The 18,590-nt window shown below is 43.0% G+C and overlaps 1 protein-coding gene across 3 annotated transcripts in view; it reads right to left on the bottom strand.

Moving 5' to 3' along the window:
- Positions 1–18,590, bottom strand: part of KMT2E (lysine methyltransferase 2E (inactive)) — a 69,631-nt gene that overhangs the window by 9,521 nt on the left and 41,520 nt on the right. For 2 of the 3 annotated variants that reach the window (XM_056846964.1, XM_056846966.1), the window contains 9 exons: positions 18,325–18,455; positions 16,097–16,214; positions 14,950–15,059; positions 13,988–14,252; positions 10,242–10,340; positions 4,396–4,560; positions 3,882–4,190; positions 2,531–2,785; positions 2,217–2,361 (listed from right to left, as the gene is read on the bottom strand). In XM_056846964.1, coding sequence (XP_056702942.1) covers positions 2,217–2,361; positions 2,531–2,785; positions 3,882–4,190; positions 4,396–4,560; positions 10,242–10,340; positions 13,988–14,252; positions 14,950–15,059; positions 16,097–16,214; positions 18,325–18,455 — 1,597 coding nt within the window. The remainder of the gene's footprint in view (positions 1–2,216; positions 2,362–2,530; positions 2,786–3,881; positions 4,191–4,395; positions 4,561–10,241; positions 10,341–13,987; positions 14,253–14,949; positions 15,060–16,096; positions 16,215–18,324; positions 18,456–18,590) is intronic. The other variant, XM_056846965.1, reaches the window with a different exon arrangement.

The following is an 18,590-nucleotide window of genomic DNA, read 5'->3' as shown; positions in this document are numbered from 1 at the left end:
CTACTGTTCACACCTGTACAATTTTTGGGGTCACACAGGGTTTTACTCTGCCATCATTGATTTTAAACATCTACATGAGCTCTGGGTGAGGTCAGCCATAGACTCAGCATTGAATATTATGTGTAGGAGGGTGAAACCATCTTTTCACCAAAAGCAAATGAAACCGTGGATATTCTGAACAGGGGACAAGATAGTAATAAGCTGAGTTAGGGCCAATAAACAGAAGCTCAATCATTGTCCATCATAAGGCCAATCAGGGAAATGAGACTCAGCATCCTCCAGACAGCGTTACTCCACCCCGGCTTAAAGAACAAATTACCCATTTGGAGATGCTCGGGTCTTATCTGTACCACATAGTGCCTTTAACTCACTTCAGCTGGTTGGCCCTTCTGGCCACATCTCTGGTCATCTGCAGGTTTGATAGCTGCAATGTGCTCTACATGGGGCTGCATCTCTGAAGTCAGTTTGAAACCCACACTTGGTTCAAACTGGAGAAGCAAGACTGCTAGGCAGTACTGATTCTAGGCAGCATAGTCCACTTTACCGGCCACCTGTTTGTTACTAGGCTCAATTGTAAGTGTTGGCATTTAAAGCCCTAAATTGTCTATATCTGGGATTCTTAAAAGACCACCTGTTTCCCCTGAGAACCTGCCTGTCTGAACCTTCCATGGGCCTACATCATGTGCCCCTAATGTGAGAAACTGAGGTAGGGGACCTCTAAAGATGGTTGTGACACCTCAATGGAATATTTCCCCTCCCCTCCCTCCCTGGTGCCCAATCCATTAATTTCCTTGCACCAAGCAAAAGCCTTTTGATTCATCCTGGCCCCTGCACGGAGATGGTCCTTGCAAGTTTTCTGGTGATGCTCTGCTTTGATCAGGCCTACAGCTGGTTTGCTGAGGATTTGGTTTTAAAGTTTTGGGAAATTCAAGTTCACATGTCATTGCTGTGATTTGATCGCATTCCTTTTTTATCAGCTCACTGGTGTTTCTAGGTTGGCTTTAACACATACTCATATTGTTATGATGTCATATTTTCTATTGTTGTATGCTTGATGTCCTTGTAAACCAGGGGTGGGGAACGTCAGGCCTGGGGCCCCCGCAAAATCATTTGGTCTGGCCCTTCGTGGGTCCTGGCAGATCTCTAGTTCAGAAGGATCTAAGACTGGTGATCCGCGGACAGGAATAGCCTCTATTCGAGGCAGATGTGAGTTTGTTTTGCCGAGAAAAGGAATCTTTTTTCCCCCTTGCAGAAGAGTCATTAGCTATGGAGCTGCTAGGACCGCCCAAGAAACTGTGTTAACCCTTTCCTACCCGGGCCGTGGAGAAACGTATTCCCTCTGTACTACAAGAGGGCTGGGGGCAGAAGTGGCGACAATGGAGGGGTTAAAGGGGGCAGGGCCAGAATGCGTGCGGGGGGGGGGGGAGTTCTTAGCCAGTGTGTCATTTCATCCCTGCAGGCGGAGGTAGCAGGAGCCGGCTGTAGAATCCGGCCCCAACCATGCGGAGCAGGAGCAACTCTGGTGTGCGGCTGGACGGCTACGCCTGGCTGGTGCAATAGACCATCCTATGCCACCAGGTGGGCGAGTACACCACCGGCTGGATGCCTGCCTGCTTGCCTGTGTGGGAGGGGTGTCATCTGGGAAGCTGCCTGCTTGGGGCTTGGTTGGAACCCTCTCTCCCTTCTGGTTCTTTCCCCTCTAAGTCCTGCAAAAGATGCGTAGGGCTGGAAAGTGCCGGATCAGGGCGTTACTGGCCGGGGCTCCTTTGCCTACAAGCCCTGAGTGGCTTGCTGCTCACTCCATCTTGTGTTTGCTGCCCTGCCTAATCTCTCGGGCCCAGCTGGGGATGGCAGAGCTCAAAAGTGAGTCGCTCTACGTGGCAGACACTTGGAGCCATCTCCGGTTGTGCCTCTTGGCTAAATGTTTGACCAAATATAGTAGGCAAATTTTTAAGTTGATAATCTTGTATGGCCCACGAATGATGTTATAAATATCCAAATGGCCCTTGGCAGAAAAAAGGTTCCCCACCCCTGTTGTAAACAGACTCAACCGTTTTGGTTGGAGTGTAGGATAAGCATGCTAAATGAATGAATAACATAATCAACAAAGCAGCGAAAAATAATTGGCTGCCTGGCTATTTGAACACTATATCCCTGTCTGTGTTTAAAAGGGTTTATTTCAAAAGACTGCTTTGTAGCATATGAAAAAGCCTCACCTGGTAAGGAGCAGCTGTCATTCAACAACAGGGGGCTTTTACTTTCACCATTGATTGCAGGACTTCTAGATCTTTCATGAGATGGTGAATTAAATCTATCTACAACTGTTGAGTTTTCCTCTTCCAGTGCTTGCTTCAACCAACGCTGCAATAAACAAATAAACTAATGAAAATTTTATATATAATTCTTATTGGCTGCTTATATGTTACACATGCCAACGTAAGTTGGTTTGCTCACATCAGATGGCATGTTGGTTTCAAATTCTCTATTTATGTTAACATCTAAAGAAGTGTAAATTGAGATGAAACATTACCTTCTTACAAGATCCAATAATGTTCTCCATAGGTTCTTTCCGCCTCCTCTTTTCCGAAAGGAACGGTGATGTAAAACGAATATAGTGCTTAGGAGTAGTATAGACATGTGGGCTGTAAGTGAGACCGGGTAACGAATTTAACTGGGTGGCCAAAATCTCCGGATCTGTCGTTATACGCAGAGGCCTTTCTGAAAGGCTGTCCGTCGGTTTGCCTGGCTTCTCATTCTTCTCACTTAACCACTCATTTACCAAGTGCTGAACAGAAAGGAAAATATGTTACCAGAGCAGTACATAAAGTTTCCAACTGCATCATAAGAACATAAGAAAAGCCATGCTGATTCAGACCAAGGTCCATCATGTCCAGCAGTCAGTTCACACAGTGGCCAACCAGGTACCTCTATGAAGCCCACAAGCAAGACGACTACAGCAGCATTAACCTGCCTGTGTTCCACAGCACCTAATATAACAGGCATGCTCCTCTGATCCTGGAGAGAATAGGTATGCATCATGACTAGGATAACCCTATCCTCCATGAAAACGTAGACAAGCTGGAACGTGTCCACAGGAGGGCAACAAAGATGGTGAGGGGTCTGGAGACCAAGTCCTATGAGGAAAGATTGAAGGAGCTGGGTATGTTTAGCCTGAAGAGGAGAAGGCTGAGAGGGGATACGATAACCATCTTCAAGTACTTGAAGGGCTGTCATATAGAGGAGGGTGCCGAGTTGTTTTCTGTTGCCCCAGAAGGTCGGACCAGAACCAATGGGTTGAAATTAAATCAAAAGAGATTCCATCTAGACATTTGAAAGAATTTTCTAACTTTTAGAGCTGTTCCTCAGTGGAACAGGCTTCCTCGGGAGGTGGTGACCGCTCTATCTCTGGAGGTTTTTAAGAAGAGGTTGGGTGGCCATCTGTCAGCAATGCTGATTCTATGATCTTAGACAGATGCTAAGAGGGAGGGCATCTTGGCTATCTTCTGGACCTGGAGTGGGGGTCACTGGGGGTGTAGGGGGGAGGTGGTTGTGGGTTTCCTGCATTGTGCAGGGGGTTGGACTAGATGATTCTGGAAATCCCCCTGTGTGTGGGTGCTCAACTTGTCCGTTAGCAACAGCAGATTTACAGCCTTCCTATTTCCCTTAGAGTAAGAAACTGTGTGTGCACATGTGTGTGTTGGGAGATAACCTTGCCTTCTTTAATAATCTCATTCAATGACTTGGGGTACTCAGACATTATCCCACATTCTCCAAGATACACACACAGCCTTTCATCCCAAAACAGAGCTGGTGACAGACACTATGCCCCTGCTTATATGCATTTTAAGGAAAGAGCTGGTTAGGTTTAGAAGGGCACATACCTTTTTTGTTTTAGGGTATTTAGTGGGGCATTTATTAAGTGCTGGGGCTTCTGGTTCAGTAACTATTTCAGCAACAGTTGTCTCTGTTTCAGGCTCAGCTGAAAGTGCAGTGTTTTCAGGTTCATTGTGCTGTGAACTAATTTCCACGTCGGGAGAGGATGGTTGGATATCTGAACACATGCTAACAGTTCTATGTCGTCTCCGCTGCTGCCCGATATGAGTTCTGCTACGAGAGAAACTTTTCCTCTGTTTTGTCCTATTGACTTTGGCAGGGGTTGGCTTGGTGGCAGTTTCCTCCTTTGCTGGTTCCTGGTACAATAAAAGTAACATAAAGAAGTAACACAAAGATTAGTTACACACCTACTGCAACAGAACAGAATCCCCTCTCTGAGATTATACACATCTGAATGAAAGAGTCACTACTGGTTGCCCAAATCATAAAAGCTGGCGCCAAGTGGCTGTGAATGCCTCGCTCTTAAACCACCTCAAAACTAATAAAACTTTTTGAAATTACCTGAACAAATTCGGTGTCATTGATGATCTGTGCATCCTTGCATTCAGACTTAACTTCTGTTTTAGCGGTACTGATTCTTTCCAAAGCCTGTTCTCTTCTTTTTTCTCTCTTCTCTAACCTGGCAAAAGCTTGAAGGATTGCTTCCATTTTCCGCTCTTCTCTGGTCTGCAAAATGGAACAAATTATTCATTTTCAAAGAATTCATATCCAAGACAAATCACTTACAATGCAAGTATGTGAAATACATCACTGTTCCAAATGTGTTTCTATACAAGCCAAGTTCAGGCAAACTGGGAGTGATATTTATATAGACCTGTGTTTGACATGAACAGCTCCAAAACACAAGGAACCCAGGCCTGAGCGCTCAGATGCCCATTCCACCGGTGCAGCAACCATTCCTCCCATGGGACAGCTTTTCTGTCAGCAAAGGAGGGGTGGGAGATTTTTGCCAACTCCCCCCTCCTACTGTAGACTCCCAACTTGCTCCCCACACTTGGGTTAGTGACCGGCAGAAGTACAATTTTGGGGGAGGCTAAGGACACAGAAGGCTCCACTCAAGGTGGGGAAGTTACTTTCCTCTGGTGCTAACTCACACTGCTTAGGATTCAACCACAGAATTACGTCTGCATTAGCTGACAAGCAAATGTACTGGGAATGCTGTACTCTTATACCACATCTATTTATCATTCAATTCAGCAATTCATTTACAAAACATTTGAAGACTGTCTTCTCTGCATGTCTAGTAAAAATGCTATTTAAAAAATACATTCAGTATTTAATCAATATAGTTATTTTCAGTTTGTCAGTAGAAATACTGAACTAATTATGTGGAGGGGTGGGAGTACCAAAATACAAACATTTTAAGATTTCACCAGCTGATACGATGTAATGGTACTCATAATTATACTACTGATTACGTAGTAGGAATAAGTTTAAGGGGGAAAACTGCTCAGTTTTTCAGAATCTAGAGCAGGCCTTGACGATTGCCATTGGTTGCCACGGCGCCCTGAAGTTTGCTCTTGGTGCCTAAAGCTCTAGTGGCTCTCAGCCTGTAAACTCTGTTACAGAGTTTAAACAGAGGATTTGGGAAAGGGGAGTCAGCCCTTAAAAGGAATGCCCTGTTGACTTCTAACACAGAGTTAATTTGTTGCTAGGATACATGCCCAGCTGGGGGAAAGCTGAAGGCAAGCAGGTAGCTGTGCTTGGTGAGTTGGCCAAAGATTTTTCCTCCAAAGGTGGGAGGGGAGAACAAAGAAAAGCATGTGTTTGGGATGGATGAATCTGGGCTCCTTAATTTTGGGTAAGGCTCCTAGCTATGAAAAAAAATTGTTTAGGCCTGGTCTAAAGAGGCAGATTATTGGGTACTAAGGTTTAGACTTTCTGAAGTGTAGAAAATGCATTTATATAAATTTGGTAGACAACACTTCTTGTAAGTGACACACACACACACACATCAAAAAACAAACAAACACAGAATTAAAAATGCTGCATCTCATTGGGTGGTATCTTTCCTTGGGCTGGAGAAACCTGCTTCAGCTACAGTGTTTTCCTCCGACTTGTACCTCTGTTCCATTGAAGGAAGAGCCAATAAAGTGAGAGGAAGGTTTCAAACTGCTTAGTGGAGTGGTAGGATACAGGCCACTGTCTCCCAAAACTGGTGCGGGGGACAGGGGGGGACCTGAACATGAAGATAAGCAACATCTTTGGCTGTTTTTCTATTTATAAAACTTGTTCCAGAATACTTCAACTTTAGCAGTAAACAAAGAAAGTGTATTATTTGGACAGAAACAGTTTCATACGGTCACAATAGGACTAACAGCATAGTTAGATACATTATTAGCTCTAACCTGCTTTTCCACTGGTAAAAAAGGGGGCATACGGTCCCCTTTAGCCACCCAAAATACTATGCTGGGGATCACAGAACCTGCATAGACAAAAACTGTGTGGGATGGAGGCTATATTAAGGAGAGGAATAGGGTGAATTGAATAAAAAGCTGGCTGGATACAACCCATTGAGTTAAGCTGTGTAATATTGAGAACTGAACTCTTCAACACCATGGTAATTGTAAACAAAATTAGCCATATTTAAACAATTAACATATCTTTGAAAATATGTTGTATACATCTACAGTATACACAGGAAATTTCATTATTTAATGAAGCAGATTGCCTTACACAAAAATATGCATTGTACACATTTTGAGTGAGCAAAAGCTTATAGTAAAAAAAGGTATTTCACTCATTCCAAAGGAAAAAATATTTCAAAGGAGTTTTTTACACTAATCCCAAGGTTACTAATTTTTTTTAATAAGATGCACATCCCAGTCCTCCTTTAGGGTTTGTTTGCAAGCATCTCCCAACTGCATTTCTCTCTATCTCCTCTGAGCACATCCTCCTCTCTTGCTATCATTCAGGATAGGCAATTGGCAAAGCTGGCTGTAGTGGAAAGGAGTAGCCAATTGTGCTCTCCTTCTGCTTCAGGAGACATGTGCTAGCAGGAAGTCACAGTACCCACCCACTACCATACAGAGCTGACCTTTCTTCACTCTGTAGTCAGGGCTCCAAAACATCACCATACACCTCCAAAGTACACTTATTGCATTCCGCTTCTTTCTCAGAATGCTCTTTTGCCCTGTACGTGGTATACTAAGGAAACTGGGAAAGTGAAGCAGGTTGGTAAATGTCTAGAACATGAATGGAGGAAAATTCACTGCAAAGAAATGACCCAACACAGTCTAGAGTGCATAATAGTCTAGAGCATGGATGTCAAACAATCAACCCGCAGGCCAGATCCAGCCCGTTGAGAGGTCTTATCCGGCCCATGAGCCAGCTAAGGCAGCCACCCCCTCAGTCCCGATCTGGGCTGGCAAGGCATGGCCCAGCCCAACCAAGTGACATTTATGTCATATCCGTCCCTCGTAACAAATGAGTTTGACACAGTGTGCTCATGTGTCTGTCACCATTACATTTGCTCAGAGCAGCCCAGCAGAGCTATTCCAGGTAGCAAGGGGGTTCTTAGATTAGAATGGTATAAACCTAGACTGCCCAATGGCCCACTATGATCCTCTTGCTAAGCTTTTCACAGATAAAACTACTTAAATTTGTAACAACTTGGGACTCTGTTATTATAGCAGATCAGTTTCAGGACACTGGAGTGTAGTCTTATCAATTAAAAAAATGAATTCCATTATTGGAGCAAAAGGATGTAAACAAGCTATTCTAAAGTGTAAGCCCAACCAGGTTTGTAAGTGACCTTTGCCTATCTTGGCTTACACCATTAACAAGAAGACTACCTGGCTCAATCTCTGGAGTCGTAAATGGTAAATGGTTCATCAGGTGAGAGAGTTCCTTCTGGTTGCCTTCAAGGAGGCAGCTGTGAGACTCCTCTTTAGATCTACAAGATTTAAACAACTCTCAACATATATCGCTTTCTTGAGCAAGGTGCTTGACTGACTGGTTAGTCATACAACTCCAAGCTTTGTCAGAGGAAACCCATCAGTCTAAACAAGGGATCTTCAACCTTATTGAGCCTGTGGGTACTTTTGAAATTTTGTGAAAGAACAGTGGGCACCACCCATGGCCCTTAGCCATGGGAGACAAGAACAATCACGAACAACTGCCATGGGGGGGGGGACAATTACAACATGTTGCAAAGTTTCACGCCAAGCATCCTCCTATGACTGGGGCAGCTATTTTTGAATGGGTACTTTCTGCAGGCCCAGAGGTCCTGCTCCTGCAGTCTTCTGAAGTACTTCTACCACAGTAGAAGAAAGCAGGGGTTGGCAACTTGTTGGGGAAAGAAGCAAGAGGGCACCAAGAAATACAGTGGTGACCATCACATCCAGAAAAGAAGAAGAAAATAACCTGACGGAAGGAGTGGTGAAGGTTGTTCCTGGCAGAGGAACTACCATGGCAAAAATGTATAGAAAAAGAGAGGGCTGAGACACTGGAGCAGACATATATATGCAGCTGGGAGGACAGATAAACTGTGAACAGAACAAAGAGGTGCAGCCTAGACAGAATGATGGTGGGAAGGAGGAAGTGTTAAGCTACACACCTTCAATGGTAAGAACCTTGAAATTAATACAGAAGTCAGCTGTGACCTGGTACAAAGCCTTGAAAGGAACCTCAAGATTGCCAGTTTGTGAAAGCAGTCTGATAAGAGTATCTTCCAGAAAGAGATACCCCTCTCTACCTTATAGAAGAGCAGCAGATTTGGCTGAAAAACAGGAAGGGGTGTCTAGAGTCTGCCTCTACCTTCCTGGACTTCCCCAAGCAAAGTTGGGCGTTCCTTGCCCAAGGTGGCGACGAGGAGCCATTTCATATTAAGGGCTCCTTAAGGGACTGTGGATGAGCAAGGAGTTGACAGATGCCAGGCCCTGCCTTCATCCCCAAGAGTCTGCTCCCACCCACCTGGGGAGGGGAGGGGAAAGGGAGGCATGATCACCACTGATGACCACCAGCTTAGTCTCCTTGCCCTGGAAGAGAGTTGGGGACTTCCCCTTTAGCAAGGGCAGGGTTCTCCCACGGAGTTTCCCAGGTGATGTCCCTTGCTTCAATGAGTTGAGGGCCAGCTTGAGGCCTATGCATTCCAGGGTGGAATTCTTAATTGGGAGCTCAGATAACCAAGGAGGTGAGTGGGTGGATGTTCTCTGACAGCTAACAGACACCAGCCAGGAGGAGATCCAAAAAGAGGGTACATGGGAGTGACTGAAACTCTTCCCTCAATTTTGCTCTGCCCACAATGAGGTTGCCTCTCCCCGGGGAGTGGAATACTGAATGGCACTGCAGTATGGGGGGGGGGGGGGGAAACGGGACGATGATGACCCCAGGCTCATTACCTCCTCACAGAGAATATCAAGTGTTCAACTTGAAAGGTCAGTACAAAACTCCAAAGGCAACATCAGCAAGACAGGCAAACACACAGGATGGGGTAGATGGCAAGCAGTCAGGTTTAGAATAAAGTAGCTTTAGCGATACTCAGCAGGAAGAGCAAGTGACATATCCCAGACAGAAGGAATGTTGAAGAGAAGGAGGAATGTCAGAAACCATGTCACATGGGGAATTTATACCAAGAGCAAGAGAGGCACGTTCTTAGAAACATTTAGCAATGTGATTGTTACCTACCTGTCATATTCAACAAAAGTGGGGAGACTAGGTAAGAAGATTTAGGAGCTTCAACAAGCAGGGAAAACCAAGCAGCTATTATGGGCCAATCAATGGTATTCAGGAAGGAGACATGTAACTGTTTCTCTTCTCCCCAAAACTTTCTCTGCTGCTCAGTTCCCCTTGCAACATCCCACCTTTATTGCCTCCTACAAGTTACAGCCACAAATGTAACAGCAAAATCCAGAAAAATGTGGAAATTCCGGGGGGAAGGGGTCTTGCGCTTTTTAAAACATGGATAAGTATTTGAACATTTGTCCTCTTTGCATGGATAATTTTTTTTGCTCACAGTCTACAGGAATGTATCCAATTTAAGTAGTTACTTACAGAAACCATGAACCCTGCATTTAAAGGCAGCTAAGCAAAATAATTGCAATAATCAAGATCAAGTATAGTAAGGGTTTTTTTGGGGGGAGGGAGTAAACTGTGACACTTCAACAACAGAAAACAATTCATAAGCAAACACTCCATTTTCAGAGGGTAACAAGGTACAAATGGAATTACACCCATTCACTCACTCAAACAGCAAACTTTAGATGTTGCTAGCACATATCAGCAGCAAATTTCAAATATTCTCAAATGCTAAATACCTAAGAAAGGCAGCAATGATCAGCATGGGAAGAGCAGCTGTCACTCAACTTTAGTGACAGCTTTAAGCAGCTACTAGCTTCCCAACTTACCATCTTCCTTTTCCTTTCTGCAATCTGCTCCTCTGATTCCATTTCTACTTCATTGCTAATAGGAGTTCTCTCTTCTATATCCTCAATAAAATCTGGCTCCTGAAAGATGGAAATGACTGCTTTACAGAAGCTCTACTACTGCTGCTGCTGCTGCTATAACCTAGGGAGCTCTACATACTACATAATACTAAGAAGCCTCACGACTGCAACATCAGCCAACCGATTAACCAGTGCAACATGCAAAAACCATAGCACTCACACTTTCATAGCACTACAAATAAATAACTTGACTAAACCATATTTTCCATTCTCATCACAGGTAGTAGCTGGTGGTTCCAAGTCTCTTATCAGGACATGTAGTCTCTAAACAGTGGTATTCAGACTACTTATAAGTAAGCCAGATTTGTTTTACCTGTTCTTATTTCTGGTCCTCACAAAAAAATAGTACTTAGAGAAATTTGCTGGTAGACAATTTTATACAAGACTTTATCATGGAACAGAATAACTAAGGTGCCCTATCTTAATGCAGCTATTATTTAGTGCAACTTTTCTTTTAATGTAAAATATTGCATATGATAAATTTCACACTAAACAAATTTTAAGATCCATAGAGCCAATTTTCACAAGTACTAGATTTTAGCAAATGTACAAAAGGATGTTATCGTGAAAATACCAGCTAGAGAAAGGAATACTACTTGGGGATATATTAGTACACACGCCCCCATCGGTAACAAATGGTCTGTCTTCCTGTACTTTTGTGATTATCACGTCGAGTTTCCCACGCCATTAAAATGTACGTATACCTGCACATATACCAGTAAAACTACCAACGAACACCTTGTGTCCCTATGACACAACTTTAGGGGCACTGTTTCCTTGTGGGTCTCTACTACCCAAACCTTTTTTTCAGCAACATTTGAATTTAAAAGAATTAGAGGGATTGAGGATGTGTTGGAGAGTGCCCTTACCTGCCTGAATCCCACCTTTTCAGGGTGGGGGTGAATGCATACATGCACATGCAAAATACAAAAAGTTTATTTATAGCCTGCTTTTCAGCCAAAGTGCTTCTCAAACAATACAAATTTGCCCGTCTCAGGTCTGTATTTAACAATTTTTAAAAACAAACAGTGAAGTTCAGATTTAATGAACTGGAATCTCAGTATTATTTCTCAACTCAGATGTAAGCCAGTGAGTGATGGTTGTGTTTTGCCAGTAGTCTGTGTACAAACATCTTCTCATGCATGTAATTAAAGTGAGTTTGAAAAACAAGAACTCACCTGGGGTGGGACAGTACAGGATGACTGCACTAAGCATGAATAAGTGTAACTGCCACCATAGCAGCACTAGTATATCAGTACGAAAAAGTGTCCTGAATTAACAATTCACACAAGGTGCAGATATGTCCTTGCCAACAGAACACTAAACCCTGACTATGTTGTCTCTGCAGATCAGAAATTACATGCTGTGCCTTATGAGCTCAGTGGGAAACCAAACAGTGGCTTTGACTATTTAGATGTAATCCCTTAAACACATCTAATAACCTTTGAAACCACATATTCTCCAAGCATCACAATATCTTTATTAATCCTATCTTACTTCTGACTCCTCACAAGGAATTAAAGAGTAGTGACTAAGGTTGGCTGAAAAGCAAGATATAACATCAAATAGACCGTTTGTAAGAGTCTAATCCCGCCAACATTTTAGAAATCTGAAAAGACATGATTTGGAAAATCTTCACTTAAAACCTCTTCCTATAGTGTATTTCTGCAATGTAGAATTACAAGTGGGGGCTCACAAGGGGCATCTAATTTTCCCCTCCTCCACTATTTCCTCTTTACCTTCTCTGAAAATCCCTATAGGTTCTCCCTTTCCTGCTTCTTCTCTCCTTCCCATCCACCAGCCAACCTGCCTTTTTATCTGCTCCCCATCTTCAGCTTTCCCTCCTCTCCCCAAGCAGCCTCCACTTTGGAAAACCATGGCTCAGTTATGCAGTGCCGGGGCACCCCACATTCCCTTGTAGGCCTCTCCCATACTATTTCCTTTTCCCCTCCTCCTGGCAATTCCCGTATCTTCATATATCCCTGCTTCTTCTTCTCCTTCCTACCACCCTCCAATCCAACTTTTATCTGCCTCCCATCTTCAGTTGGATTTATTATTTATTAGCATCATTTATGCCCTGACCTGGATGGCCCAGGCTAGCCTGATCTCGTCAGATCTCAGAAGCTAAGTAGGGTCAGCCCTGGTTAGTATTTGGATGGGAGACCACCAAGGAATACCAGGGTTGCTGTGCAGAGGAGGGCACTGGCAAACCACCTCTGTTAGTCTCTTGCCATGAAAACCCCAAAAAGGGCTGCCATAAGTCAGCTGCGACTTGACGGCACTTTACACACACATACACAGCATCATTTATACACCACTTTTCTTCACAATGGGGATCCAAAACAGCTTACATCGTTTTCCTCCATTTTATCCTCACAGCCATGCAGTGAGGTATGTTATGCTACGAATGTATAACTGGCCCAAGGCTACCCAGTGAGCTTTCACAGCAGAGTGGTAATTCAAACCTGGGTCTCTTAGATCCTGGCCTGAAATTCTAACCACTACACAACTCTGGCTTTCTTGGGGTGCCTGCTGTTGAACCAGTGCAAGCAGCCAGGCCTTGATGAATCATGCAAGCTGCATGGTATCAAGTCACCCAGTGGTTGCTGCCCGGCCTGGTCCCAATGAGTAATCCCTCAAAGGCCAAAGCAAGGGCCCTGCCCCCTTCCCTTTACTGACAGAAACCAAGGCTTGAAGGCTGGCAATACTGTGCAACTGCCTAACAACAACCAATGAGGCCATTTGTTTCTTAAAGCTACAGGCTCTGCTTCCATTATGGGGGGTTAAGCTCCCCTTTTAAATTTTTCAGATTTTTCTACAAACCTGAAACTTTTCACAGGTTGGTAGCAAGAGCTGTCCCATCTGTTCATGGTTCCAGTCTCTGGATTAAAGTATCTACAAACTTGGCCATGTTGAGAATTAGATACATTGACAATTCCAACATGACAATTATATGTCTAACATCCCCTTAAAGCTGAATAGTTAAAGATTAAGAAATATCTTGATCTCCGATAAGATGTCAGTAAACATTTTAAAATAATTTACACACAATTAGGAGCATCCTGCTTTGTGTAAACATAAGATGGGAAGAGGCTGTGAGATGGGAATGAATCTTTCACCTAAAATATATCCAGTAAGAATTGTTGCATAAGCAAGTATATACATACATCTATGGTTTTCATGAGGCACAAATTTTCTTATTTTGGCTTCTAGTATTCATATTTTTATGATAATCCATAAATCAAAGAGAATGATCCTGGGATCATGAGGCACAGCATGATACTCTTACTTTAGCAATCTGCAAAAAACATCTGAAGCAAACATTTTGATCCTTTCTGAGATAGTTCAATAAAGGCAACTAATTATAAAGAAATGAAGCTGGAGTACAATATATTTTCATTTTAAAGCTAACTGAAACATACACAAACCCAGTGGCTCCTTGCAGGATCAGGAGCACCAAAGTTACACAGCGCTCCGAAGTCCACAGTTCACCTGCACACGGAGCTGCCCCTCCACCAAAGCAAATGGGGAAGCTAACTGAGCAGGTCTTCTGTACACACATTAGAGTAATGAGTGCCTACACCTGTGCCTCAGCATCAAAAGGAGTGTTTCCTATGTAAATTGAACTCTAGAAAGTGCAGCAATACCTGATTGTTTGAGATGGAAAGCCTAAGGGGAGAAAGTTTTCTCTGTCTGTTGTCTGGAAACTTCGTTTTGGTGGCTGCTCCTTCACAATCCAAGGTGATGTTCTGATTTTGGGTTTCCTTTTCTTTTGAAGCATCCCTTTCTTTTTTGCCTTTCTTCCTTCTGGTTTCATAACCAGTATTGAGGTTTTCTGTAGGCTCAGAGGCTCGTTTAAGAACTGGGCAATCTGGATTTTCTTTGAGGCAAGCACAGTCCACTTTGTATTTGCTTTAAAAAAATGGAAAAATTAAACATAACAATCAATATAACTGCTGGAGGTTCAAATACTGTTAACACAATGGTATCTGTTGTTGTGCAACCTGATCCTATCTATGTACACTTACTCTGAAGAAAATCCCACAGAGTTCACAGGGACTACAACCTTAATTAATCTTCGCTTACCAAATTAATTTTCAAATAAAGTAATGGATGCCAACTCAATTTTAGACTTTGCCACTGATGCCAACCACCATAAGCCAGGAGCCAACAGACTGTGCTGCTAGTTCCACAAACCCAAAGCAGCTCTGATCTTGAGTTTCTCAAACAGCAGCTATTTATCCTCCATCAAAACCACCTTGGAAACCGAGAAAAGTCTCAAAATAAGTTTGCAATGTGATGACGTGGGTCTGCTGTTCAAAGAAATTCCACAAGGCTTGCTTAAAGCAGCTCTTTGATAATCCCTGTCCAATACGTGAAGTCTTGCTCATTAGCAGTGTGCACACCAAAGCTTGACTTTGCGCTCCTAAAGCCATTTGAAGCAAAACTCTCCCAGATTCCCTGTTACTCCTTGTGAGGAGGACTTCTAAGATCATTGCATTCTCAGGGCAATCAATTACTGCAATTTTAAAAAGAAACTGGAATGACTACATCAATATCATATTGGTAAACAACATGGTCCTGATGCATGATGCTCAGTTACACTTACCAATTTCCATAATCAAAATCAAATGCAATTGTTATTTCTGTTCCCTTTGGAATGTTTTGGGTGGAGTAGATATAAAGATGAATGGTTCCATCTTCAATAGTATGTCTAACCTAAACAAGGAAAACAGACTTAAGTATGTCTCAATGTGCTGCAAAAAATTCTTAGATTTCTCCACTCAAGTAACCTATTCTGTAATTGCTTCTTTAGTAAAGGCTACAAATAGGTGATTAAAGAAGAAAGCATTTTTATTTATGTAATTAACTTATAAACTAGCCCACAAAGGATATAACCCATCTATACATTTCTAGAAGAAAAACTGCAGAATTCTGAAGAATTCCTACAAACCCTACAAATTTGGAAAAATTAATCTTAAGGATATAGTGCAGGAGTCCCCAACTTTTTTTTAGCCTGTGGGCATCTTTGGAATTCTGATATAGGGTAGCAGGCTCAACCAAAAAATGGCTGCCACAGGGGACAAAGCCAACCTAAAAACGGCTGCCACAGTAGGCAAAGCCAACCAAAAAATGTCTACCAAGGAAAGCTCAATACAATTTCTGACAGAAAAGTCATTCACAGAACGAACTATATCTCACGTGTTCCCCTCCTCCCCATTCCTGTATCAGCAACTGATGCACACATAACATTTTTGCTGTGCAAAGCAATTCAGGGCTTACGCAGGTGTGCAGTTTTCCCTTCCTTTCCCCTCTATAATATGCCTATATTCAAGGGGTTGGATCCTGTCTCACAATGTGAAAGGGATTCATACTATCCCCCCTCCCCAATGTAGCCTCCGCACCCACTGAAAAGCAGTACAGGACCACTATAGGAAGTGAAAACTAACCGAATCCCACCACTGAATTCACTTTGTCTGTGGTTCTGCATCATCCAATCCTACCTGTTTTAATGGTCCACTAGAATGAACAACATAGATGTAATATTAAAGAATAATCAGAGGTAAAAAAAATCCCTGCTCTGTTTTTCACTGGTAGAAAAGCATGGCATTTGATGTAAAATGTGTTCCCTGAAGTTTTTGAGTTTATCTGCTATTGTATTACTGGGAATCAAAACAAATACAGCAGAGTTGAGTGTAAGGGCCTGCTTCACACAACACAAACCACGAAACATTTCAAAATTTATAAAAAGTTACCTCAGCATTGGGTGTACAAGAACGTCTGATAAACCGAGCTTCATTTCCAAAGGTTCTTGCATCAACACACATTTCTAGCCCATGGAATTTAGAATAGAACAGAACAAAGGGGTATGGCCTGAAACAATAACAAAAAAGCACCCTCATCGGTTAAAGTATTTTATACGATAAAAATAATTACTTTTACAATAGCTTCGAAAAACTTGTATAAATTAGGAAGCAAATATTTAATTATAAGACATTTATTCCCCTCCCCCCATGATAAGAATTACTATTCCATATATTCAAACTGCTTTCCAGATTTACTATCAAAGTGTAAGGAACACCCACAACAAAAATTGGCTTAATGTAACAATCTCCTTATAAAATGTTAATAAAATACTGATTCTGCTGAACCAAGCACCACCTGCTGTACATATATGGAGCATTCCTAGTACAGGCAATAAAAATCCCACCCCTTCAAAGTCCCATCTTTTGGGATGCCACTGCCATTTTTCAGGATGTAATCAGAGCTGCTCAGAGCTGACAGTTTCTGTCAGAATGCTAAGCAAATGGTTTCTTGGAGGATCTTAGAGTGCTTTTGCTTTTACATTCACTCTTCTGTACTTGGGATTCTGAAAGAATTCTCACTTTAGGCAGTCTGGCTGCTAACCTAGGTGGGGAAAGAGTAGTACACTTCATTTGTTTCCAGTTTATCTGGAGTTACATTTACTAAATGATTTCCTTTCTTGGCAGAAACCTTTGGTCTATGGAAACTTGTGGCACATTATAAACTGGATAATGTAGGTTAATATGCTAAGGATGTTTAAGTAAAGAGAAGTCTTCATTGTAAGTACAGGAAAATGTAGGAGGAGGTTCTTCATAGGTAAGGAACTTTGGGGCTCTCTTTTGATTTTGAACCTTCAGTTTCTTCTAGGATGCTTAAGTACCCCGCTAAAATTAATTTCAGATTGTGAAAGATAACTATTCCCGTATTTTTCACTCCATAGCACGCACCTGACCATAACACGCCCCCCCCCCAGCTGGCCGCCGGGGCGGGGAAAGCCGGCTTGCGCTGGAACGACGCGAGCCGGATCTGTGCGACCCGCCCGCCTCCCAGCTGGCCATCGGGGCGGGGAAAGCCGGCTCGTGCTGGAACGACGCGAGCCGGCTCTGTGCGCCCCGCCCGCCTCCCAGCTGGGAGGCGGGTGGGGAAAGCCGGCTCGCTGTTCCAGCATGCCCAGCCGGCTCTGTGCGTCCCGCCCACCTTCCAGCTGGGAGGCGGGCGGGGAAAGCCGGCTCGTGTCGTTCCAGCGCGCCCAGCCGGCTCTGTGCGCACATTCGTTCCATAACACGCACAGACATTTCCCCTCACTTTTGAGGAGGAAAAAAGTGCATGTTATGGAGCGAAAAATACGGTACTACTCATTTATACAAAAACCTCGAAGTACCTGGCATGTTACAGAATAAAGCAGGAAACAATTCAGCGCTAGACAAGGAAAGGGGAGGAAGATATGGGGGGGGGAGGAATCAACAAAAAAAAGGAGAACAACATAATACGTCAAGGCTGGAGACAAATGTAACTGGGGAAGTTTTCAAAATATCAGTTGTGCAAATTTACTGTGCCAAATGCCCAAAGGGAAACTACGCCAATCCCTGTGCTAGCTGCTGCTACCCCACAATTTGGCAAACCAGGGGCTAGATCAGCAAGGGATGTACAAAGCACCCACTCTAGTCCCTCCTCTGCATTTCCTTCAAATTTGGTTTAGTGTTAACAATATTAAATCAACTAGGCAAGTTGCTGTCCAAACACAGACTTGGCTCCTTTCAAATACTTTGTTTATTCTGAAAGATGAATGGAAAATCACAGAGGTGGGATGTCCTGTGAGGAACTGACAGGCAGAAGAGATTTCCCTTGAAAATGAAGATTTGAGTGATGGAGGCAGGCTAAGCTAAAACAGCAGAGCACAAGAAAGAATGGAAAAGGCCAGGGGAGGCAAAGAAATGAAGAGCCTGACCATGAAGTATCAAATGTCCTGTGGAGGATATGAGGAGTAGCCCGACTGTCAAATTAGGTGAAGAAAGTTAACTTCATAGTATTTCAGAAAACCTGAGTAGATTGAGTAGATGTAGAAAGCTGTTATCTTCATTGCCACAAAGACATGTGCGCCAGAAGCTCAGAAAAATAAAGGTAACTGTAGAATCCCAGAGCTTGTACATAATAAAAGCAAGATTTTAAAGAAATGTACCTCTTAAAGAAATATCCATTTGCTTCAAATTGCTCTCTCAGCATGAACTTCCCTCGATATTCAATCACCAGTGCATCTGGAGGCAAGTCTTTGGCAGCTTTTAGGATTTTCTTATTTTTTTGAATATAGCTCTAGAAGAAGAAAAGAAGAATTTCAATGATATAATCCAGTGGATCACAGCCTATAAAGAACAACTTGTAATTTAAATTTGTTAAAGTTATTTCTCTGTTAAAAAGTCAATTGACCTTACTCTGGAAAGGGAAAAA

The sequence above is a fragment of the Euleptes europaea genome, chromosome 3 (genome assembly GCF_029931775.1).
Source record: "Euleptes europaea isolate rEulEur1 chromosome 3, rEulEur1.hap1, whole genome shotgun sequence".
In the NCBI taxonomy this organism is placed as follows: Eukaryota; Metazoa; Chordata; class Lepidosauria; order Squamata; family Sphaerodactylidae; genus Euleptes; species Euleptes europaea.
The sequence above is the reverse complement of the archived record's forward strand: the minus strand, read 5'-3'. Positions and strand labels throughout refer to the sequence as shown.